The following is a 26,073-nucleotide window of genomic DNA, read 5'->3' as shown; positions in this document are numbered from 1 at the left end:
GCTGTAGCAGGAACTCATGAACATCAGACATGTGTAATTGGTCACCGGGGCAAGGTATATGGCATTCAATGTCTGCACCAAAGCAGCTGTGGGGAAGTGCCCTTATGGGTCTCCCTGCTCCTGTAAGGGACTGGCAGCTGGGAAATTAGGGCTGGGTAGCTGGGCAACTCCAGCACAGTTCACACAAGAGTCCTGGGAAAGAGATCTTTCCGGGACACCTGTAGGCCTCCTAACATAAACTCTCTTTCTAGGGCTTCACTTAAGAGTGATAGGAACTAAGCGGAGTGTATCCTGAGGAATCTGCTCAAGGTGGCAAGGGAATGTAGAAGTGTGTTCACCAAAGGACCAGGGGGAACAATTTCAGAACTGTTGCAAAGAACTGAATGAATGTCTGTGATGTAGCAGACTGATCGGATCTATTCCCTATGGCAGCCCTGTGCGAATTGGAAGGCCAACTACAGGGCATCCTCTCTGGATGTATCACCAACCGCCAGCACCAGCAAGTATGTACTATCTGTTAGGTGAATGAAAGGATGGACACAGGTTATCAATTGGAAGACTCGCAGTGTTATAGCTTGGGGTCTACAAAAAGGACTTTATAGCAACCTCCTACACTGAGCCCCTCCAGGCAGAGTTAATTGTTGCTTGTCTCTGGACCTCAGGGTCCAAGGACCAAGTTGACCGGCGAGGGCATGGGCCATGGTGGCAAGCGGCCTATTGGACACCTAGTTTAGGAGAGGGTATCAGAAGGGGTTTTATGTCAAAAGGGACATTGAAAGCCCTTCCAGCTTGGAGGGTCTAGGTTTCAGGGTCCGCACAGGTGCCTGCTACTGCCTCCAGGGCCCTCCTGGTGGATCCATTCATCCTAAGTGATGGGGGCATCTTCCTTCGCATAGACTGGAAGCTGGCTGGCTGCCCTTTTCCAGGGCTGATCGAACAATCCGGCTGCTGGCTTGCTGATTGTTTGACTTCAGAAACAGAGGCGGCTATAAAGCTTCTGAAGCGCTGAGTGTGTCTGAAGATTAAGGAAATTTAAATTTTGTTCTAGAGTCTCTCAAGTCACGGGCTATGAAGGTAGGTGCATTTCAAAGAAATGCAAAAAGCATTTTTTTTTTTTTTTAAGATCAGAGCAAGATCAAAGTGCTCTGGGTGTGTTTTTCATAAGCAAGGTAAGGAGGGACTCTGGTGGGGGCCAGCCAGGAGGAAAGGTGCCTGGACAGGACGGCGGGGCCTGAGAACAGACACCATAAAGGCTGAATCACCTGTGCCCCCTTGCCATCCTGGATTGCAATGCACAGGAACAAACCTTCATTCCTGGGGATCACGCATCACTCAACCTAATTCTTGAGGGTTTTTCCCCCTCACTTTCACAACTGCTTGTTTTAAAACAGCCTAACCAGTGTGATGTATAATATATTTTAATTGGGTGTACAAAATTAAAAAAATTCTCCTTTGATTTCCTCTTTGACTCTCTAGTCATGGAAAAGAGTGTTCATCTTCATACGCCCAGATCAAGTTGGATTTGGGCTGCGTTTTCATTTTTCTAGCTTTGTCTTTCTTCCTACCGTTTATATGAGAACCATCCATTTCTATTCTACTGCTTTTCCATAAAAGGGACCTGCATGTTTATCACTGTTTCCTCACACTTTCGGAGAGCCACTTTCCAGGGGGCATATTCCTGTCTTACTATGAGATGCTCCTGGCATCTAAGACTTCCCAGACCTGGGCAAAGTGCAACTTCCCAGTCCCATATACTTGTCTTTGTTATAGGTAAACCAGACTATTGGCTTCCTCTCAAACAGGATTGAATGTGTTCATTTTGCTTTCTACAAGAGCTAGTCTCCCTCCTCAGTCCCTTGTGGAAAACATCACCTAAAATGCATCTTAAATAAATACCCCCTACTCTATGCTGTCGGTTTCTGGTCCCTTGATGAGCTAATTTAAAAAAAAAAAACCTTAAAAACAACAAAAAAATACTTTCACTATTTGCCTTTGCAATATCAAGGCCATTCACTTTGCTTCTCCTATTAGAATTGAAGCTCCCTTCTTGCTCTCCCAGTAGGCTCAGAGTTCGTTTCACATTGGATCCTCCTTCAGTATCTCCCGAAGCACATGCACTGTAGTGTGCCCTCTTCTTCTGGGTGCCCAGATGGTTAATATTTGAGACTTTACCCAAGGGAAAGAGGTAGGAAAGGAGTTAGGAGGGAGGGAGATGTGGAGGACACCTTAAGGACTCTTGGTCCTTGACTATCTCTCAGCCGTGAAACTGGCAGAGGGAAAGGATTCCTGGACACAGAGGGTGGGCAGTGTGAAGACCTCATTTTCTCTGTGTTTTAGGGCCTGAGAGGCATCTCTTGTGGGTGAAGGCCTTTTATCATGAGCTCATTAACTCTTTATAGGAGGCAAAAATCACTGACTAACAGAGCGATTGTACAACAATCAACATACATATTAATGAGGAAAATGCCAATTCTCTTACCCCAACACCCACAAAAGAACTATATAAGGTTTGCCAGAGAGGACTGGTATTGGCTTTCAGCAGATCCAACCGGGAGCAAAGCAGGAGTCCTGGCCTTTGGCACCATGGCTTCTAACCCCTGCAGCTCCCTCCTAGGTGGGCGGGTGTTGGAGGTGGAGGCCAACCCACTGTGCCTCTCTGCCACTGTGGCCCATGCCAACCGTGTCCGAGTGGGCTCCACACCCCTGGGCCGACCCAGCCTCTGTCTGCCCCAGAGCTGCCGCACGGCCTGTGCCTTGCCAGGGACCTGCCACATTCCTGGCAATGTGGGAATCTGTGGGGCCTATGGTGAGGTGACTCTGAATGGCCACGAGAAGGAGACCATGCAGTTCCTGAATGACCGCTTGGCCAACTACCTGGAGAAGGTGCGTCAGCTGGAGCGGGAGAATGCGGAGCTGGAGACCACCATCCGGGAGACGAGCAAGTGCCATGAGACCAGTGTGTGCCCAGACTACCAGTCGTATTTCCGCAACATTGAGGAGCTCCAGCAGAGGGTGAGGAGTGGTGTGGTATACCAGATCGTGGTAACACACAATTTGTAACACCAGGGCCAAATCTTGCTTCCCATCTGGTTGTGTGAAGTCTGGTGGGTCTATGTTCTGGTTCATGTATCCCCAGGACAGCTTTGTGGGAAGAGACTGTCCTGAGTGAGGGTGAATGGGAATGAGCAAGAGATGGGATGGAAGACTTATTTTTGCTTGATTTGAGAGAGTCTGCTGGTTTCCAACTCAAACACTTGCAGCAGCTGGTGTTGGGCCAGGTGGAAACTAGGAGTCTGAAATTCCATGCTGTCTGCCACCTGGGCTGCAGGGACACAATTACTTAAGCCATTACCTGCTGCCTGCCAGTTGGATGCTTTGAAGCCAGACACTGGGTATCCCAAGCAGTGACTTGGCTGCCATACCTCATGCTTACCCTGGGAGGTAGGATTTGCCTTTCCAGGATTCTGAGTTTCTGCTTAGTTTCTGGACTTATAATTCCTGAATTGTCATTACAAAACCAGTGCTAATTTAAGCAAAACAAATAGCCTCTGGGGTGGTAAAAGTATGAGAGGAGTTTTCTCTAATGCACATGATGAGCAGTGACCATATGCCCAGTAACTTCGGCAGATCTCCTATCTTCTTTGACTATTTAGTCAATGTCTCCTAAGAGCTTCTGTCTTGGTTTTGGAGACAGGAAGACAAAGAATGTCAACATGGGAGCTGCAGAAACCTGGTGAAATTCTGAGAGCGTTGCGATGTTGGGTGACAAAGTGAGGAACTGATCCACCTAAATCTTTCTCAGTTCATTGGTCTGTGGCGTGGAGTCCAGATCTTCTGGTTGACATTGGTTTGTGCATCACACCTGACAAAAGGCAGCCAAATCTTTATTGTCTGTTCACTCTGCTGCTTCCTTCCATTCTCCTGGCTCCTTGACTCTGCACCTTCATCTTTTGCCAAGTTTTACTCTTGCACATCCTCACTCCTGTTGCACTACGTCTCTTAGTTTGTGGTGTCCAAGGAGATACTGTCCTTGGAACCTTTACCAACAGAACTTCCTGTGAGTCAGGAAAACAGGAAATCCCCCACTGATCTTTCTTCCCTAGATTCTGTGTATCAAGTCTGAGAACAACAGGCTGGTGGTACAAGTAGACAACGCCAAATTGGCTGCAGATGACTTCAGGACCAAGTGAGTTGGGGTAGGACAAGGAGAAGGAGGAGTCCAATGATGACTCTGGCTTCTTCTCCCTAGGGATGCAGTTGGTATTGGGATGTAGTTGACCAAGATTCAGTTCAGTAGATGCAGTAGGAGAAAAAAAGGCAGTAAGACCCTAGAACTCAACAAAAGCCCACTCTCCAGTTATGTTGCTTTCATAGTTTACAATATGCTTTAGGATGTATCATCCACTTGGTTGTGGTGTGAGAGCCTTGTGAAGCCGGTAGGGTGGGTGGGGTGGCACACCGTTCACAGTGGGAGCACCAAGGCTCGGAGTGTGAAAACGACTCTCCAAAATCATACAGCTGAGTGTAGGTCAGGGATGTGGCCACCAGTTCCCCACCACATGTTCTCACAGTGAGGCCACAGGAAGGATGCTTCTAAGCGGAGGCCTGACTAGTTTGTGCATGCCAGTCATTCCCAACAGGTATCACACTCCACACAGCCTGGGGTGGAGCCATGTGAAGGCCAAAGGGTTTGCATCTGAGATGAGTCTGCCCCAGGAGCAGGAAGGAGTATGGTGCAGTGTTGTCTTCAGGGCACTGAGGGAGTCCTCTCAAGCTGAAGAAAGCCACTGCCTTCTCTTGTTCTGGCAATTTGACTTCTGCTCAGAGAGAGGATCCAGAGGATTCATTGTATTGCTTGGTTACTGTGTGGTTCCCCTCTTAGGTCAACAGCCTATGTGGGTAGGCATCAGCTGTGGGCCCACCATGCTGCCCTTGGTCACTGCCACATCCATCACAGCTGCTGAGTGATGACTGGGGAAGTGGGGGCCTCCTACTGCTTTTGGGCTGTGAGAATTCCCAGGGGGAAAGCTCACCCACATTTGGATTGCCAAAGGGGAGGCTCCTGGGATTACAAGTGTAAGTCATGTCAAGTGCCACTTCCTGCTTCCCGACTCCAACCCTTATGCCTGCCCCGTTAAAGGTACGAGACAGAGCACTCGCTCCATCAGCTGGTGGAGGCCGACATCTGTGGCCTGCGCAAGCTGCTGGACAACCTCACTCTCGCCAAGTGTGACTTGGAGGCCCAGCTAGAGTCCCTGAAGGAAGAGTTACTCTGCCTCAAAAAGAACCACGAGCAGGTGCGTGGTCTTTTGTATAATGTGTTCACTTTCTGGAGTGACCTCAGGCCCATTATAAGGACAGTAAAAAATGAGGCTTTGTCCTGTTCAGAGGATGGAAGATACAGACCCTGCCTTGTCATTAAACTTCTCAAGCTTTGAAGGGGAGTTCTGGCTTACTGTGAGAAGCTGTGCCTCTTCGCCAGCCCCTGGAAACTTTCAGGCTGGTACAGGCCAGGCCACCTCTTTGGAGAACAGGAAATGGGAAGCCAAGCTTCAGATGGTTGAATGGGCACTCCGTGAATGGTTGCCTGCTTCCTCTGTCCCTGCAGGAAGCCCACACGCTGCGGTGCCAGCTCGGGGACAAGCTCCACATTGAGCTGGACACTCAGCCCACCATAGACCTGAGCAGGGTGCTGGAGGAGATGCGGTGCCAGTACGAGGCCATGGTGGAGACCAACCGGCAGGATGTGGAGCAGTGGTTCCAAGCACAGGTGAGGGCATGGCTGCAAGGTGGGCGCTGGGGTGGAGCTGGGGTCTGCTGAGGGGCTATTTAATTGTGTGCTTTCAGTCGGAAGGCATCAACTTGCAGGCCATGTCATGCTCTGAGGAGCTGCAGTGCTGCCAGTCGGAGATCCTGGAGCTGAGACGGACAGTGAATGCCCTGGAGGTGGAGCTTCAGGCCCAGCACTCTATGGTGAGCTCCTCCACATGCGTATGACAGCTTGTGTGGCTCTGCTGCCTTCGAGCAGTTCCTTGGGCTCAGCTCAGGCCTCACTTAGACAGTGACCAGGGCCACACCTTAACCCATGACTTGGTCTCCTTTGTGGGAACCTTCTCATGGGTGTGCTCACTGTGGGGCTGATCAGGATCCCAGATGGGGAGGTTCTGCAATGTACAAAGGAGGAGCAGTAACTGCATTGGTTCTTGCAGCAGCAGGTGCTACGGGAAGTTATTCCCTGGGCCTGGCAGAGGCTTGTGGCGTCAGTTCTTTCTGAGTAAGTTGAGGAGAAGGTTTCTTGATTTGCACCCTGATTCTCTCTTTTTTTGGTGCCACAGAAGGACTGCCTGCAGAACTCCCTGTGCGAGGCCGAGGCCCGCTTTGGCACGGAGCTGGCCCAGATGCAGATCCTCATTAGCAACGTGGAGGAGCAGCTGTCTGAGATCCGGGCTGACTTGGAGCGGCAGAACCAGGAGTACCAGGTGCTGCTGGATGTCAAGGCTCGGCTGGAGTCGGAGATCAACACCTACCGGAACCTTCTAGAGAATGAGGACTGCAAGTATGTTTCCTGAGGTTGTTTGTGTCTGTGGGTCAATGCCTTGGGACAAAAGCAAAGACTAGTTGTCGGGAATGGCCTAGAAGGAACCATGGGTGTCGTCTTTGGGGAGCAACTTGTACCCCAGCAGGCCTAGTGAGCACACAGCTTTCTGATTAGTTAGGTGGGTGAAGGTGTGCAGGAGCCTTATAGCTCATCCACCTGTTTTGTTGACTGAATTGCCCTCCCAGCTGCTGGTCACTCCCACTGAAGGCTGAAACATTGTTAGCTCAGTGCATGGAGATCTGGCTGAGCCCGCTCTGGGGGAAGCATCATGTGACAAGGATTCTTTAGCTTGGGATGCTTTATGATATTGCTGAGGGCACACACATCTGCCTTTCTGCTAATTCCTCCATCATTCTATTAAAAGGCAAAGGCAGATCGTACCAGTTCCTCTTCTTAAGCACTAAACAACAGTATTAGGGGCTGTTTAAATTGAGCAAGTGGCTGATGTCCAGCCTGCTTCTGGGCCACCAGTTCATGCCCTTCTCTCTGGATGTCCCCTCTACACAGGAGGGAGCTTTGGCCTTGCACACAGGCTCTCTAAGTTCTGGCCTCCACTCCCCTGTAGGATCCAGGCACAGTCCTGTTTCAGCTTTGCAGCGCCCTCTATGGTCTAGTGTTTGAATTTGTCCTTGACCCCTAAAGTGTACATGGACTGTTCACTTCTCTTTCCTCTGTGCACAGACTTCCCTGCCACCCATGTGCAACATCAGCTTCCAGCGCCAGGGGGCCAGCCTCTGCCAACTACACCCCCTGCCCTGTGGGGCCTCCCCAGGCTTCCTGTGGGCCCTGCTTCTCTACTCGATGCTGACACACTCTGTAGGAAACGGGGACCATCCTCTGCTTCAGTGACTTCATTGTCCAGGCCTGCTAGCTGAGGTCTGCCTTCCCCGGGGCCAGCTACAGGAGACTGCAGCGAGTTGGTTCCTTGGGGCACAGGTTGGTGAGTCTGGCCATGCAATCCCAGACCTGAATGTGTGCTGTCTCTCTTTGGGGTGTCTTGAATGACTCCTTTGTTTCTCTCTGACTGCTTCCTGATTTCTTGGAGATAGGACAGTTATGACTCCATTTTGCTAATAAATTTCATGTCTGCAGCATGGTGAGCTGCTCTCTGTGTCTTCATCCCAGGCTGGGAACCTTGCTGGGTGCTCCTGGAGGAGTCTGCTCTCACGGAAGTGGTGGTTGTGGCTTGCTCACCAGACTGATTTTAGGAGATGGCAAAGCAAGTTATAGAACTACCACCCAATCCTCGTACTATCCCTTTCAAAACTTCCAATCAATGGGCTCTAGGCCAAGTTCAAAGAGGATGGGGTTCAAGTCTTGACTCAACCCACCAGCTAAAAATAAGAGCAGCCATCCCCTCTCCTCGGAGTTGTTAGTAGGGCTCTGTGCCACACAGAGAAGGCGTGTACATGGCTCAGAATGGATGGCTCAGAATATGTTAAAATGGGATGGTAGGGACTGATGTTTGGCCAGGCAGTTGAGATTGCCATTTAGGATGCCTCTTTCCCTTGTCAGAATGTCGGGGTTCTCTGTTGGTCTCTGGATCCAGGCTTCCACTTCGTGGTAATATGGAACCTGAGAGCTCAAGTACTTGGGTCCCTGTTGTCCCTGTGGGAGACCTGGGTTGAGCGCTGGCTCAGCTCCAGCTGTGTGAGCACTTTGAGTGTAAACCAGTAGATGAATGATCTCTGTCTCAAATAAGTACATTTAAAATAAGTAAACTTAAAAAAATGGGCCTTTAGTAGGCTGGCAGATGACGTGCTCAGCTCGTGACCTGACCACACCTATTTGGAGCTAGATTCACAGAGGTAGCCTTTAAAACCCAGACGCTGAGTAAAACTGGCATTTCATCTGGATGAAGTCACTTGATGCATGAGCAAAGGAAAGGTTCAAGGCGCCCTACATAAGTTGAGCTTTTGTGATAACACATTCATTCTGAGCCATGTACACGCCTTCTCTGCGTGGCACAGAGCCCTACTAACGACCCCGAGGAGAAGGAATGGCTGCTCTTATCCTCAGCTGGTGGGCTAAGTCAAGACTTGAACCCCATCCTCTTTGAACTTGGCCTAGAGCCCATTGATTGGAAGTTTTGAAAGGGATAGTACGAGGATTGGGTGGTAGTTCTATAAGAGTGATTCTCCAGCCAGTGGCACGAGCGTCACCTGGATAGTTGGTGGAAATGCAGATGACTGAATCTATTTCAGGTTTTCCAAACCAGCACTCTGTTTTATCAAGCCTTCCAGGTGACTTTGATGTGCAGTCAGGTTTGGGAACCCCTGGGCTGTGGGGGGAGGGGCTAGATTTGGGGGGTAGGGGCCTGTGTGGTCAGCCTTGCTCTCCTGATAGGTCCCATGTAGGAGGAATCCCTCCTGTTACTCAGGAAGTGGCTTTTTCCTGCCTATTGGGAAACTGTAAAGGCGCAATGATTTTCACTGTTGCACTTGTTACATGACTAGTCTGCAAAGGTCTAGACAAGCTGGCCCACCCACATTCTCCAATACACTCCACTGCCAGTGCTCCTGGCAGCTGCCTGACTTGGACTTTGTAGGCAATGGACATATGAGGCCAGAAATTCTCTATTTTGACAGCTGAAGCCAAGAACCAGCACATCAGTGTCCTAGCTGAACAACTCAGTGTCATAGCTGGCAACAGGTGGGTGGCAATGAGTTCCCCATCACTGGAGGTGTTTTATCAGAGGATTCAAAAACTTGATGATGGCACTTGGGTATGGGGGTTAAGGGGCAGAGGGTTTGCAAGCCTCTACACTCTGCGACACCTGCTTCTAGGCCTTCTTCATCAGTGAAACCACAGCTGCCAAATAGAGCTGCCAAACTTATTTTAGGAACTGGGTTTTGTTTTCCCTCTCTGTTCTGGGTACTCTGTGAATCGCAGTAGCTTGCTAAAAGATCTGCAAATGTGGCTGTCGCATGTTTAATTCAATCTGCCCTAGCACAGGGCTGTAGTGCAGGAACGACCACAAACTCAAGTCCCAAGGCTGGAGGGAACTAAATGGAAGAATTTGCATCCAGCTGATTTCCAGCCCAGGATCCTACACTTTGGTCATTGTCCTGGCAGACAGAACTGATTTGCTTGGGAGGCAGAAAGACTTCCATCACAGAGGGATTGGGGAAGGCACAGAGGCTGTCATGCCCTGTCTTCCCTTTGTTGTTCCTCTGCTGTTTTTCCCAGTGGTGGAGTGTTTTGGACATAGATGATGACACTCGCGAGACACTTACTCCAGAGTGGGTCTCAATAAGAAAGAAGAATCTTGGTTAGTGTTAATTTTGTGCCTGACCTAACCACACTCACCTCCTCCTTTGTACTTAAATAGCTTCTTTCATTCCAAGTTCAAAGCTGCCTAACCAAATAAACCCACATAATCTTGCACCATGACAGAGTAGCCAAGCATGGTCATTCCCATTTAAGGAGGAGAGAAAAGGTGAATCATTCAGTGGTTGAGGGATTCTTCTGGTGACATCAGATGAGTCAGTGGGGCCCTATGGTGACTGATTTGTGTTTCTGAAGATCACATCCAAGACCATGGCACATTTACAATGAAGAGATCTTTGATGAGTCAGTGTGTGTGTGTGTGTGTGTGTGTGTGTGTGTGTGTGTGTGTGTGTGTACAGGTTTGTGTAAGAAAAGCTTTCCTAGAAACAAAATAGCTTATTGTTGTCATTACCACAATAAGCATCACCACCATCATCACTGTCATCATTGCCATTGAAGCAAACATCTGGTGAGCTCTGTGAGCCAGGAACTTATCTATATCATAGTCATGTTTATAAACATAAACTCCTTTCATCTTAACAACATTCCCACAAAGTCAACACTACTGTTTCTCCAGTTCTCCAAGGCTCAGGGAGGTGAAGTAACATGCTTAAGCTTACACAACTACTGGGTGGTAAAGCCAGAAATCTGGTGCAGGGAGGATACTGCTTCTAACTGTGCTCTGAACTGCCATGCTTTGTGGAGGCCAAGTCTCAGAGGGTCTCAGCAGGCAGACAGAACCATAAACTTCACTGGGTTCTGATGGTTTCCCTTGAAGAAAATGAGAATGCTTGCTAGGGGGAATCATGTCTGAGATTTTATACCTCAAAGTGCAGCGCAAGGAATGGCAGTTCTCCACTACTATCTCAGTGTGACTTGAAGCTGGAGAGCTCTGGTGATTTTAATAATTAGGAATCACTCACTGCTGTTACTAAAACCCCTCTATCTGCTGAGGAAGAGGAGGGCAGGAATACCCCAAATCCCTTACGGATAAGATGTTTGTGGCATATATTGAATGGGGGAAAAGTGGGAGACGTTTTCACAAAGATCTGAGTTCAGACAAGGATGACCACTCTCACCACTGCCATTCAATATCATCCTGGAAGTTCTAGCCAGGTAAGAAATCAAACAGATACAAATTGGAAAGGAGGAAGTCAAGTTATTCCTTTTTGCAGTTGGCATGATCATTATACAGAGGAACCAAAAGACTCCATTGGAATCCATAGGAGAGTTTTATAAAGTTACAGCATGTAAAATGAACATACCAAAATCAACAGCCTTTGTACACACTAATGATTCCATGGTTGAAAAAGAACTTGTAAAATTCAGTCTTATTCACAACGGCTATAAACATTTTAATACCTTAGAATAAACTTAACTAAGGATGTGAAGGATCTCTACATTGAAAATTACAAAGCATTTAAGAAACAAATGGAGGAAGACAACAAAACATGGAAAAACCCTCTATATGTTCATGGATTGGTGAGAAATAATATCAAAATGTCTATAGGAAACAGTTTATAGATTGAATTTGATTCTAGTCTAAATAACTAGGACATTGTTCTCAGATCTAGAAAAAATGATGCTAAAATTCGTATGGATGTAAAAGAGACCCTGAATAGCTAAAGCAACCTTAAAACAACAAAAATAAACCTGGAGGCATCACAATACCAGACTTCAAGATGCTCCATAGAGCAGTTGTTATCAAAAACAACATGGTGCGGGTGTACACACAGACACGAAAATCAATGAAACAGAACAGAAATCCCAGAAATTAATCAATACATTTATAGCTAACTAATTTTTAATAAGTGGACTGAAATCAATCCAGGGAGAAAGAAGAAGAATCTCTTCAACAGTTGATTCTGGGAAAATTAGATCTGTGTGTGCAGTAGTATGAAGCAAAACCCCATACCTTACACCTTTTACAAAAATACACTCTAAAGAGGCCAGGGATCTGGACCAATGCCTTACGCAATCACATCATTAGAGGAAAATATTAATGACACTGTAAGACACAAGCAGAGGCAAAGATTACACGGAAAGGCTTCCAGAAGCACAGACAAACAAAACAAAAATAAACAAATGGGCTTAAAATCAAGCTGAGAGACTTCTGCACCACAGAAGAAAACTGTCAACAAAGTGAAGAGACAGCTAACGGAATGGGAGAAAATATTTGCAACTTATTCAACTAACAGCAGATTAATATCCAGGATCTATAAAGAAGTTATGAAACTCAACAACAAAACAAACAGTCCCGTTAAGAAATGGGCAAAGGACATGAAGAGGTATTTTTCTTATGATGAAATTCAAATGGCCAACAGACACATAAAAAAATTATCAGGTTCACTAGCCATTGAGGAAATGCAAATAAAAACCACAGTGAGGTTTAACCTCACCCTAGTTAGAGTGGTTATCATCTGAAAACCAAAACAAATCAATGCTGGGGAGGATGGGGGATAAAGATGCTCTATTCCAAAGTTGGTGGGAATGAAAACTGTTGCAACCATTATGGAAGACAGTATGAAGAGTGCTCAGCTATCTGTGATTAGATATGCTATAAGACTGGAAATCTATCCAAATGAAATGAAATCAGCGTATGAGAGAGTTATCTGTACCCCCATGTTTATAGCAGTTCATTACACAATAACTTAGATGTGGCATCAACCCATTTGCCCATCAATGGATGACTGGATCAAGAAAATGTGACATATATACATACATGCACATACATTCATATATATATACACACACATACATATATAATGGAATACTACTGAACCATAAAAAATGAAAATTTTGTCTTTTGTAACTAAATAAATGCAATTGGAATCTATTATGCTTAAGAAATAATCAGGTCAGTCCCCAAAAGACAATGATGCTTTCCCCTGATCTGTCATAATTAATACACAGAGTACAAAAATGTAATCCATAGTGTGAGAGTGAGATTCTTGGAGTTGATTATTGTGTACTGTCTTTGTTTACATGACCAAGAAGCAGTTTAGCTTTGTTATGGTTCGTTTTCGTTTTTTGTTATTATTTTCTACTTGCCAGATTTATCTTTACCTAATGGAGTGCTAAACTTGCGATTGCAAAATGAGATGAAAGTATGCTATTGTAAAAAATAAGGAAGGGAGATGGTTGGGAAATATGGGCAGGAGCATGGCAGGGTAGGGTGGGAAGCACTAATAAGCTCCTAAATCTGTATTGCAAAAAATGTGAAATTTATTCAGTTTATATAAAAAATAAAATTTAAAAATGTTTGTTGCTTTACTGCTTACACACGTTCATCATGTGCTAATTTGACCTCATAAACAGCCTTGAGAGAGGCAGAACAGGTGTCATAGTTCCTGCTGTGCGGTTGGTATTCCTCCATCGTCTCCCAGCAGGTGAGAGGTGGTGCCTGGCACTCAAGCCCATCTTTTCTTTTCTGGTCCATTGTGTTTTCCTTGCACTTGAATGGAGGGAAAGCTAGATAAAATCCTGCACCGAACCACTCTAAAATGCTGGAATGGACTTGATAAGGAGAGTCCACTCTGGGGGTCCAGAATGTCCCTGTGGATGACGTTCCTGGTGCTATCACAGGCTACACCATCCTCTCTTCCTGAGCGCCATGTTTTAGATGGCATCTCCAGCCTCTGGCTGATTCCTGGCCTTCTCCTGTTGCCAAGTTTTTGTGTCCAAATTCCCCTTTCCTTTGTTGCCCCATCTTCCTGCTGGTTCCCTGGCATCCCCCACAGAGAACCTCAGCACGGCCTCCCAAGAGCTCTCTCTGGTCTCCAGGGGGCAGAGTTGTGCCTGCTCACTAGCAGGTCCACATGCTGCCTCTGTTTCTCCGGGCTGGCCTTCTTTCCTATCCTCTGTCAAGTGTGCTTGCTTTACCATTTCTTCCTCTGCCCCACACCACATTCCTGGAATGGTCTTTCACCTTGCACCTGCCAAAGCCTCTTTCTCTCCATCTCTCTCATTTTTTTCCCCCTCCCACTGGGACTGCCATGGCTGAAGTGATGTCTGTCATCAACACCCATTTTGTGGTTTCCAAAGCAGCAAGAGTATCCAAATACCCAAATGCCAGGCAATTACCAGGCAAAATGACGGGGGATTCTTAACAGATTAGGATTCCAAAGAGATCAGTTCTTGGAATCCTCTTTACGAGTTACCTAGGGTTGGCGGCACACGTCAGTCTCCTCTGGGGCACAGGTAAAAAACCTAAAATTACTCTGTCCCTTCACTTTGTGTCTGAGAATCATAAACTGAGGGTTGAAATGACTGGAGACTGGGGCAGAAGCAGGAGTGGGGAGAAGTGGGGACGTGTGGAAGAAGGGGGACTTCGTGGGTGAAGGACCAGATGCACCATGATGGTTGTGGACCTGTGTGATTAGTAGGAGTGGAAGCCCTAGAAGACAGAGGCGCAGCTTCCCTCATCCCAACCTTGTCCCCTGTCTCTGGGAACTGTGCTGGACACACGGTAGTAGATGGTCAACAAGTGCTGGCCACCATTAATATTACACATGTAGTTCTCTATTTATATTAAATACAAATCCATTTCTATATGCATCTCACACCTTTTCTTATGGTAATTTATCATATCCTTATCTTCTGGCTATTTCTCATACATTTTTTTGGGGGGTGGACAAATACCGTTCATAGAAAGAAAATCCTTTATCAGAGCTGTGGTCTTCTGTTAATCCTGGGCCCAGCATGGAGAAGCCACTTCCTTAAGCAGTTTTGAACTAAATGAGATGCAATCAAGAATGTGGGCATGACAATCCACTGAGTGCTTTATTTCTTTCTAAATAAATAAAATTTGCAAGTATTCCCACTAGAAAATCTAAAGAGTACACAAAGCCTACTCCCAATATACACAAGGTCATGGGGCTCTTACGAACCTGGGGTCCCATTACCTCTCAATAATTCAAAACACAAGCCTACCCCAAACTGTTGGTTCTTTGATAGTGCTGGCAGAAAGAAGCTTGGTTACAGGGGATGGCAGATCTGGATTTACTCACCAGTCAGTCTGTGCTCTACCCTGGATCCTCAGGCCATTTCACCTTCTTCAGGGCAGCCAGCCGGGGTGGCAGGGGGAAGCAATCGCTAGGCATAATCAGCAAGTAACAGAGGTAACCTGTTCTTTCCTGCATCTTCAGTGTGGCTGCAAATTGGCCATTTCCAGAAGCCACAGAAGGTCTGATGATCCCTGGTCTCTTTTCCCTTCCTCTTCCTGCACGTTGCTTATCCATAACATTGTTCCTCTTTAACTTTCTGCATGGGTGCAGCCAACTGTGGATTCCTTAGCCACCAGCCAATCTCAGACTGGATGGAAGAGGCGACTGATGCTGTGCAGTGGACACCTTGGAGCAAAGCTGTGGTCGTGTGCCTGGGGCTCTTCTATGAGTCACCTGCATTGATGTCTTGCGGGACATGCGGCCAGATGGGCTTCTCTGTTGTGCATCAGTTTAGTTTGGCTGCTGCTCAGCTCTCCTTCTTCAGGTTAGCCCATTTGAAGACGGGCTAGCTTTGCCTGATTCACATTACCCTGGATTGATCTGACGATTCCTTCCAGTCTTCCCTCCTGTTTCTTTGCCTTTTCTCTCTTACCAAGCACAACTCTCCTTGTTTTCATCTTGCTCCATCTTTCTGACCTCTCTGCCTGGTATGGATTTTTTTCCCTACTTTTTTGTTGTCCCAGTTCTTGAATCTTCTCCTGCTGACAATGTGGGCGTTCTTCTTTGTTGAATGCATCCATGTGATCATGTTGACCCATTAGTAGAGTAGAGCAAAAAGCTTGGAGATTGCTGCTGGCTTTCAGTCTGTATGCAAGGTAAAACCTTCCCGGATGGGGAAGAAGGAAGCTGGAAAACCAGAGTTTTGGACAGGCTGGTATGAGCAGGGTGGCAGGAGGCCAGTGTTGCTCCCCCACAAATGAGTGACCATCAGGTGGCTGCCTTAGTTTTTCCATTCATCCCAGTCCCAGAGGAGGTGAGACTGCCACTGCTGGCCAGGCCCATGTGCTTTTTCCTGCTTTAATTGTCTTGGAAGGAAACAAAGAAAATGTGATGTTATTGCAAGTCTGGGATTTCTTTGTAGTGCTGTGAGCTTTTCATCTGAATGGCATTTTAATAAGCCGTGATCATGGTCTTGGGAAGCATAGCTGAGGGGCCTTTTATCTGAGACGTAAGCGGGGGCACCACATGAAGACTCATGAGTGCTACATGGGGGAAGGACTCCAACAAGTATTCAATAAAACGGCAGCTCTGGCTGGCAGCCAGCTAGAGCCCTGGGGGAAGTCAGGGTATCGCCTCCTGAAAGGCAGGTGGTATCTGGTGGTGCTTTTAATTAGACAACTTACAAAAAAGATTATTTATTTAAAAGGGAGAGAGGAGAGAGAATCTTTTATCCATACCCTGGTTCGTTTGTGCCAAGCCAAGCCAGAGCTAGGAACTCTATCCTGGTCTATTTACTGATTGCAGTGGTATACACACTTGCGTCGTTTTTCAATGACTTTCCACGTACATTGACAGAAATCTGGATTGGAAACAGAGTAGCAGAGACTCATCCCAGTGCTCCTAAAGGAGATACTGGAGTTGCAAGTTTTCTGTTGAGCTACACACCAGCCCCAAGGCAAGTCTCATATATTCAGAACTTTGGCCACTTCTTCTTCAGACTCCCTGGCACCTTTCTTCAGCTCCCATGACAATGCCAAATGACTCCAGGCTGGTTGGCAAATCCCTTTCCATTTCCTTCCTGGCACCTGGATCCTTTAGAGTCAATTACATAACCACGGAACCCGCTTTTGGCACTTTCATACCTTTGGAAGCTTTAAAAATATTCATTTATTTATTTGAAAGGTAGAGATGTATGTGTGTGTGTCTGAGTGCGCGCGCGCGTGTGTGTGTGTGTGTGTGTGTGTGAGAGAGAGAGAGAGAGAGAGAGAGAGAGAGAGAGATTGACCACCTGTTGTTTTGCTCCTTCAATGCCCCCAGCAGCAGAAGCTAGTCCGGGCTGAAGCTAGGAGCCTTAGTCAGGCTCTCCTAACTGGGGGCAGGATCAACTACATGAGACATCACCTACCACCGTTCAGAGTGTGTACGAGCAGAAAGCTGAAATAATAAGCAGAGTTGGGCTTGAACCCAGACTCTCTAATATGAGGTATGGGTTACCCAAGAGGCTCTTAACCACTATACAAAAGGGTTACCCTGATACCTTTGATTTTTAAAGCAGCTTGTATGTAAACCTGTAGGGTTGGAGTTGGGAAACACAGGGCAGAACATGGAGCATTTTCCTGCTATATTCATTGCACTTGGAGGACTGGGCAAAAAGTCTGAAAAGTTTAAAGATTAGTTTACTATTTCTATTGGGAAGGTAGATCAGATTTTATGGAGAGGAGAGACAGAGAAGAAGATCTTCCATCCATTGGTTCACTCCCCAAATGGCTGCAATGGCTGAAGCTGAGCTGATAAAGAGCCAGGAGCTTCTTCTGGGTCCCCCATGTAAGTGCAGGGTCCTAAGGCTTTGGGCCATCCTCTACTGCTTTCCCAGGCCACAAGCAGGAGGCTGGATGGGAAGTGGAGCAGTCCAGGTATGAACCAGTGCCAATATGGGATCCTGGTGCTTTCAAGATTGAAGTAAATGCAATTTTGATGTAAATACCAATTGAGACATTGTGCTAGGCCTTTAACTAGAAATTTAAGATTTATTTTTTTAAATGTTCAAGCTAAAGTAGATAAATTACAAAGTTATTCATGTGATGTTTTAGGATCAACTTCAAGTGATTTCTTGTCTGTGGACTTTCCCCAGTTTTCCTGATGTACCCACACTCTATGGCAAGCTTGTACCACACTTCCTTATTGCTGTCTTACTCACTCTTCCAGACACTTTCCTTGGACAGTTGAAATGCACTGATGTGGATCTCTCAGCTTGTATTTTTCAGCCCTCTTTCAATGATTTTTCTAGAAAGTTTCCCTGTTCTCAAATGGTCAAAACCCTTACCTCTAGAATCTCCCTTTCTACAATTCTCTTTCATGACAAGGTATGGGAGAGGGAGAGCATTATGTGATCCCTTATAGCACTAACAGGTGTCTAACCTCCACAACCATGACCCAATTCAACTTGAATCATATCCCTCAGGATTTCCATGTTGGGAGTGCTGTAACATTTGAAGACTCTTTCATTAAAGTGAAGGATAGGAGTCTGCTGCTATAGGAGACCACTTCTTCCTCCACACCAGTCTGTGCTTCTCCCTGGAGATGTTGGGTGGGATGGGATCTGAGATGTAGCTGCACTTGTAGCACCACGTGATGCAGAAGAATGTCATTGCAGAGACTGACTCCTAGTTAATGGCTTCTTTGAAGGTCTACCACAATGCTCGGATTGCATGGGTGGACTGTCCCAGCTGGAGCCCTGACTTAGCAAGAAGCTCAAGTAAAGAATTTTATGGGAGAAGGGACTCTGGTGAGGAAGGCAAATAACAGACTGAAGAGAAGGGCGTTTGAAAACCAGTGAGGAAATAAAAAGAAAAAAGTCATCGCCTACCACGTCCACACCCTCCGTGGGGCAGGTATAAAGGTGCCCCAGAGGAAGCCGACCCACAGCTCTGTGACTTGCAGAACTTGGACTCAGGCTCCAGCTAGGCACCTCACTCTCTCTCAGTGCCATGCGGTACAACTGTTGCCTATCCAACATGAGCTGCCGCTCCACCTGCTCCTCCAGGCCCTGCGTGGCCCCCAGCTGCCACAGCTGCACCCTGCCCGGGGCCTGCAACATCCCCGCCAATGTGGGCAACTGCAACTGGTTCTGTGAGGGCTCCTTCAATGGTAGCGAGAAGGAGACCATGCAGTTTCTGAACGATCGCCTGGCCAGCTACCTGGAGAAGGTGCGTCAGCTGGAGCGGGAGAATGCGGAGCTGGAGAGCCTGATCCAGGAGCGGTGCCAGCCCCAGGAGCCCCTGCTGTGCCCCAGCTACCAGTCGTACTTCAGGACCATTGAGGAGCTGCAGCAGAAGGTGAGGGGTGGGAAGTGTCATGTCCAGGCTCGGAGAGTTTGCTCTAATTCCCAACCTGTGCTGTTTTGTCTCTGTGCTGTCATGGTTCTTGTTATGGTTTTTGCCTTTAAGAAATGTGTAAGAATTTGATGGCTTCACATCCATTGTCCATCCTCACTTAAACAATCCCTCCCCGCTCCCCAGATCCTATGCACCAAGTCCGAGAATGCCAGGCTGGTGGTGCAGATTGACAACGCCAAACTGGCTGCGGACGACTTCAGGACCAAGTGAGTTGCTTGGAATCTACACTATTGCCTGTCCCTTTTGTTTAACCTCTCATTTAAATAAAGAGATTTCCATAGCTTTTCCAACGAACAGAGTAATTCATTGGTTATGTAGGATGCTATAGAGCACTGGGGGGAGCCCAGCCAAGAAAGCACACAAATAAATGAGTTCGGGGTTTCTTACTGAGCTTTGACCAAGTCTGTGTGCTGGGTCTACTCACTGCCCAGGGTGGGGTGTGATGGGTGTGGCACAGAGCCAAGCAGGTTGTCACAGATTGCTCTCAAGAGCCATGAAGACCTGCTAACTATGTCCCTGTGCTTGCACAGGTATGAAACGGAGCTGTCGCTGCGGCAGCTGGTGGAGTCTGACATCAACGGGCTGCGCAGGATCCTGGATGAGCTGACCCTGTGCAAGTCCGACCTGGAGGCACAGGTGGAGTCGCTGAAGGAGGAGCTGCTTTGCCTCAAGAGGAACCATGAGGAGGTGAGGCCAGGAAGTAGAACTGAGGCAATGAGACTGGTTCTGGGGTTGAGGGACACTTCAGAGGGTTGGAGATGCAGAATGATGATGGTGAGCAGTGGGTGAGCCTGTCTTCACTCATGTACCCTGAAGGCACCACAACTCAGAGATGAGGAATCAGAGACACGAACCCTGCCTATGTCCCCACATTCACTCAAAATGAGGGCAGTGCTTGCATTTCCAGAGCTGTTTGCTCAGTCTGTCCTTGTCACTGGGTTGTAGAAAGATCCTAGCACTGCTGTATTTGAGTTTGACACAGCTTGTTTCCTGTCTCAAACTCCCCCAAATCAGCCTGATGAATGTGGGTTACCACTGTTTCAGTCTTACAGAAGGACTGGGGGCTGCTGCTCTCTCTTCTGGGAGTCACTGAGACAAGATCTTATTTCTTTCTTGCTAGCAAGAGTTGTTTGATATACAGCCCCAAATTGAGTACCCAGTTGTCTGCACTGTAAGGTTCTAACAGCCAGTCTACAAGCCTGGAGAGTTGCAGGGCAGTTAGTTCAACCTGCGTTGGTGTCTGAGTGGATCCTCAGGTTGCCTTTTTGAAGCCAGTGCTTTTGCCAAGCCATGGTGAGGAAATAGTTGTGATTTGCAGTGCAGACTCCTTTCTACGGACTGTCACAGATGGCTCCACTCACGGCTTCTTCTTTGAGAAGTAGGCCAACAGGGCATCAGCAAATGATACCACTTCTGGCAGTCCATTTTTCGTTGAGGGTGGTAACTCTTGTCTACTCTCCATGCACAGGAAGTCAACACCCTGCGCTGCCAGATTGGAGACCGCCTCAACGTGGAGGTGGACGCTGCCCCCACCGTGGACCTCAACCGCGTGCTCAATGAGACCAGGTGCCAGTATGAAGCCTTGGTGGAGACCAACCGCAGAGAAGTGGAAGAATGGTTCACCACACAGGTGGGCATCTAATCACCTGAGCTCCCACAATGCTCCTGGGGCTCTTAGACAGGGACTGATCCTGTCTTCTCTCCTTGGGTGTTGCAGACGGAGGAGCTGAACAAGCAGGTGGTGTCCAGCTCAGAGCAGCTGCAGTCCTACCAGGCTGAGATCATTGAGCTGAGACGCACGGTCAACGCCCTGGAGATCGAGCTGCAGGCCCAGCACAACCTGGTGGGTTCCTCTCACACCTGCTGCTGTGCGCAGCAAAGGCTGGGAGGCAGAGTCACTGGGGTGCCACCTCTGCAAGCCTGTGGAGGAACCCTTGTGGGTGGCAGCAGCCTTGTGACCCGTATTCTGTCCCCCCACAGAGGAACTCCCTGGAGAACACGCTGACAGAGAGCGAGGCCCGCTACAGCTCCCAGCTGTCGCAGGTGCAGTGCATGATCACCAACGTGGAGTCGCAGCTGGGTGAGATTCGGGCTGACCTGGAGCGGCAGAACCAGGAGTACCAGGTGCTGCTGGATGTGCGTGCCCGGCTGGAGTGCGAGATCAACACGTACCGGGGCCTGTTGGAGAGCGAGGACTGCAAGTGAGTTTTTGGCTGGGGTTGTTTGGCTGCGTTAGTAGGCATACTTCTCGTGATCTCTGGGCAGAAACCATACATCTTTGCACTAGGCATGCCAAAACAGATCCCAGAAAATGTGGTCTGGAGATGTTTCAAAACCTGGAGAGGTTGGGTAGCAAGAATTGTTTGATATACCGGCTGAAACTGTACAGCCAAATGCATTCTACTAGGATTATAGTGCATCATAGTTGGCCTCTGAATATTTGTAGGATCAGTGACATGCCTTACTATTTACAACACTGTGCTGTGTATGGTCCATCTGCCTGTGCTGCCTTATCTGAGCTTGCAGTTACAACCAGCCAGGCTATCCAGGTTGTTCTTCCCATTCTATAGGAGAGGCTGGGGCTTGGAGAAGGTCACGGGTATCAGCTAAGAAAGGACAGACAAAAGAGGGAAAAATTCAAGTTTCTGAGTTTCTGTAGTTCTTTTGGGACTCTATGGTATAGAGGCAATTAGCATTTTTTTTTCCCCCAACAGGTAAGCCTGTGGCCATTCTCTTTTCAAAACCCAGGCTTGTCAGGATGCTGGGTTTTGGGATTGCTTTGATATTTTATTCTGACTCTTCCTCAACTCACCTTTGCTTCTCATTTTTTTTCTTCCAGGCTGCCCCCTAACCCCTGTGCTACGACCAACGCATGCAGCAAGCCCATTGGGCCCTGTGTCTCCAATCCCTGTGCCCCCTGTGCTCCCCCAACCCCCTGCACACCCTGTGCCCCACGGCCTCGTTGTGGGCCCTGCAACTCCTTTGTGCGCTAGAAGCCAGGGCTTTGGGGAGCAGCCGGGATGCAGGGTCTAAGGCTCCAGAGGTTTAACTCACTCTGGTTCATTCCACAAGAGCCTGAAAGCAAATGACCAGAGCAATCCTGGTGAGGAGCTCCCAGCTGCCCGGACCTCCTGACCACTGCCTGCCACCTTCTCCTTCTTCAGCGTCAATCCTTCTTTTGCATGCCTGGAGGACTCTCCTAGGGGCCAGAGGCCCTCCCTTGTAATCTAATAAACATGACTTTCTTGGCAAGACAGATCTCATTGGTATTCATTTGGTTCAATGCATTCATCATGGAGTACTCCATTAAAAAAACCACTTGAAAGCCAGAAAATATAATGTCCTGACTCTCAGATGCCAGGGCTATTCTATGCCTTGGGGCAGACGACTGGTCCTGGTGTGCTGGGCCAATGGGTGAGGCAGGCAGGCCAGCCAGGAAGACGGCATGACAGTGGCAGTGCTGTGGCATGGGCCTCCTTGTGACCATTCTAGAATATTTATTTCTCTTGACTTGGGCAGCTCCCTGAGTTGCTTTTATCCAAATCTTAACTGGGGAGGCATGAGCTAGGGACTGAAGACAGACCCAGAAAACTGAGCTTTTCGCAATAGGAGGCTTCTTATTTTTCTTAAATTTATTTTTTAATTTTATTCGAAAGACAGAGATACACAGAGGGGAAGAGACAGAGAGACAGATGGCAGCTTCTGCCATCTGGTTCATGCTCCAAATACTTCCAAGATCCAAACCTGGTTTAGGCCAAAATCAGAAGCCTGGAACTTCATCCAGGTCTCTCATGGATTTGGAGGGGGATCCAAGAACTTGAGCTGCCACTTGCAGCTTCCTTGGGTGTGCATTAGCAGGTGGATTAAAAGTGGAGTCACTGGGAAATGAAGTGGGCACTCTGATGTGGGATGTGGGTGCTCTAAAAGGCATGTTAACTGCTGCATCAAATGCCTGTACAGTTTCTTACTTTTAAAACTCAGATTCCAGAATTCATCCTTGTTACCCATGTGGCAAGCTTGAATATAGAGCTCCTGGTTTCTGTTTTGGCCTGACCCAGCTTTGGCTGTTGCAGCCATTTGGGGAGTGAATCTGTGGATGCAAGGTCTCTTTTGGTTTCTCTTTATCTCCATTCCTGTGTTTTTCAAATAGGTCAATAAATCTTGAAAATTTTAAGAAACTCAGAGCACAAGGAACATATCCAGGTCAATGACCTTTTTAAAAGTTGTCCCGTACATGCAAATCCAGTGCACTTCTGGCAATTCTTTTCAGGATTCAGCTTGAGGCTCAGTTAGGAGCCATGATCATATGGATTTTTGTAAGAGATCTAAGTTGATTATCTGTTATTTAAAAGTAGTTCATTTCTCTTCAATAGGCTTAAGAAAGGAGAAGGTCCATTCCCAAAGGACACAGACTTTAAAAGATACATTGACTAAGCAACAAGTTCTAAACACATTTTGGAAAGAAAGAGCACTCTGGAAGGAAGGCTAATTCTGGTTGGGGAAACAAATTCCAGATTTGTAAATCTTACTATTTTCAGAAACAAAAACCCTAACTTATGTATCTATATCTTAATTAAACAAACAATCCAAATAAAAATGGTTCCTTATTCTTTTAAACCCTTTCAGGCAGCTCTTTTTCCAGGTGGTCTGTCGCTGTCATCCAGCACAGAGCAAAACAGTGCCTTTCAACCCTGGTCATGCTCTGGAATCCCTCCCTGCAATGGTGTCTGCAGACTGCTCTCAGAGCATCTGATTGTGTTGGCCTGGTGTTTAGCCTGGCTGCTCCCAAGGGTGTTGTAGAAGCTCCGCAAGTCATGAGACTCTGATGAGTCAGGTTGAGACCCAAGTTCTAGGACCTGGCTTCCAACACTGATCTACCCACTCTCTTCCCAACCCTCGGTTCCCAGCCAGGGCATGTGGCTTCTCTGACCTTTGGTATCCTCAGATGTAAGGGCGGGGGGCGTGTTTAATTATTTGTTTTCTACCTGCTTTATACACTTGCCAGGAGGAGGGTGGAAACATCGTGTTTATGGGTTCATCTGGTAAACGAGAGATGTCTATCAGGATTATTGATAACTTTATCATCAACTCAAAATAATAGCTGAGCTTCTTGAAAGTAGCAAAATATGGTTATTCTCCCCTCTCCTGCCTTTTACAGTTAACACTGGAATTTCTGTCTTACTGGCTTTCATCCCACTATTTCTTTCTTCTTAAAATCTAGCTCTGCTTCAAGAGTGTGTGGTTTATGCAGTATCAATTGTCACTCTTTGGTCCCCAAGCCCATTGTCTCATAAATGTCCCAGTTGGATATGTTACATGGCATGGCTTGTTTTATTGGCTTCTAGGCTTCCCTGGGCTCAACTCCTAGCCAGCTACAGCTATTACTCTCAGACACTTATATTAAATTTTAATATTAACAAGGTGGGGGAATTATAACTCTCAGACTTATTCCGAGGTTCACCTGCTGAATTATTTTATCCTTATTTTCCATTTTACGATTTTGTGGGTATAGGGCATCCTCCCTCTCCTCTAGACCTCTCTTCTCCCTCATTGTCCCCTGTCTTTTGTAGTAAAATAGTTTACCAGTTGTAGTCTTGACTCAAACTTTCTGCTCTTTACATGGGTCATGATACTGTTGGTGTAGGCAATGATAGAGTTTCATATTTTGTTGTTTAGGTATATTTAGATGTTTCACCAGGAGCCTACTTTTATTCAGTAGTAGAGATGAATTCTGTTAATTTTGTTTGATTCCTAATACTCTGGTTTTCATTAGATCCTTCATCTGTGAGATTACAAGTGGGTGCTTGTTTACCTTTAATTTCTGTTTTGCATTTTTGCTGGATGTTGACTTTTATTAGGGCAAACATATTATATTTGTCCTTTTGGGATTAGCTCACTTCACTGAGCATAATGATCTCCAACTGGAACTGCATGGTTGCAAATTGTAAAATTTCATTCTTTTTAATAGCTGAATAGTATTCCATAGAGTAGATATACCACAATTTCTTTATCCAGTCCTTTTTCAGTGAGCATCTAGGTTGTTTCCATGTTGAAGATGACATGATTTATACATAGGAGAACTAACTGACTTAATAGAAAATTGCAAGAACTTAAAATAGAGTTTGGTAATGTGGATGGGTACAAAATAAATGAATGCAAATCAGTGCCCCCAGTATACACAAACAACTCCAGAGCTGAAAAGGAACTAGTCAGTTTGGTCCCTTTTAAAACAACAGAGAATACTATAAAAAATAACAGAGGAGACACTTAAATATCTTGGATAAGCCTAACTAAAGATGTGGAAGATCACTATGGGGAAAATTACAAAACATTGAACAAAGAAATAGAAGACATTTAAAGAATGGAGAGATGGACCATGTTACTGGATGGGCAGAGACAACACTATCAAAATGTCCATACTGCCAAAAGTAATATATAGAATGCTACCCCAATCAAAATCCCAAGAACATTCTTCCCAGAAAAGAAAAGATGATACAAAAATTCATTTGGAAATACAACAGACCATGAATAGCCAAAACTATCTTGAAGAATAAGAATCTTGCTAGAGGGATCACAATTCCATACCTTCGGACATATTATAGGAATATAGGAATCAAAATAGCCTGGTACTGGTACAGAAAGAGAGGAAGATCAAGGAGAAAGAATAGAAACACCAGAAAAGAGCCCACACAAGTGCAATCATCTAATGTTCAACAAGAGAATAAAAAAACAACCCAGAGAAAAAAGTTGGTCTCTTCAACAAATGCTGTTGGGGCAATTAGATAGCAGCCTACAGAAATAAAGAACAAGACCCTCACCTTTCACCATAAACAAATCTTTGCATGTCACACAACAAATAAGGAGCTAATATCCAGGATACACAAAGAATTCCAGAAACACAATAACAACAAAACAAACAAAACAAGAGATAGGTGAAGGAGATGAGCAGACGTTTTTCAAAGAAACAAACAGAAATGACTAACAGACATATGAAAAAATGCTCAAGCTCCCTAGCAATAAGAAAAATTCAAATATAAACCACACTGACGTTCCACTTAACTCCAGTGAGAATGGCCTACATACAGAAAACTGCCAACAACATCTGCTAGTGACGATGTGGGGAAAAAAGGTGCCTTACTCCACT

At 46.7% G+C, this 26,073-nt stretch overlaps 2 protein-coding genes across 2 annotated transcripts; both read left to right on the top strand.

Annotated features, from left to right (window-relative positions):
* Window positions 1-2,583: 2,583 nt before the first annotated feature.
* LOC121170379 (keratin, type I cuticular Ha8-like) lies at window positions 2,584-7,406 on the top strand. Its single transcript, XM_041001518.1, has 7 exons — window positions 2,584-3,012; window positions 4,104-4,186; window positions 5,141-5,297; window positions 5,609-5,770; window positions 5,848-5,973; window positions 6,336-6,556; window positions 7,280-7,406. The coding sequence occupies exons 1-7, from the start codon at window positions 2,584-2,586 to the stop codon at window positions 7,404-7,406; spliced, it is 1,305 nt and encodes a 434-aa protein (XP_040857452.1).
* Window positions 7,407-18,509: 11,103 nt separating this feature from the next.
* Window positions 18,510-21,922, top strand: LOC121169761 (keratin, type I cuticular Ha1). The gene is made up of 7 exons (XM_041000440.1): window positions 18,510-18,869; window positions 19,053-19,135; window positions 19,460-19,616; window positions 20,398-20,559; window positions 20,647-20,772; window positions 20,910-21,130; window positions 21,769-21,922. The coding sequence occupies exons 1-7, from the start codon at window positions 18,522-18,524 to the stop codon at window positions 21,920-21,922; spliced, it is 1,251 nt and encodes a 416-aa protein (XP_040856374.1). The 5' UTR covers window positions 18,510-18,521.
* The last annotated feature ends 4,151 nt before the right edge of the window (window positions 21,923-26,073 follow it).

This window comes from Ochotona curzoniae, unplaced genomic scaffold, assembly GCF_017591425.1.
Source record: "Ochotona curzoniae isolate NIBS_2020 unplaced genomic scaffold, NIBS_Ocur_1.0 scaffold_2453, whole genome shotgun sequence".
Lineage (NCBI taxonomy): Eukaryota > Metazoa > Chordata > Mammalia > Lagomorpha > Ochotonidae > Ochotona > Ochotona curzoniae.
This window is presented reverse-complemented; position numbering and strand designations above follow the sequence as displayed.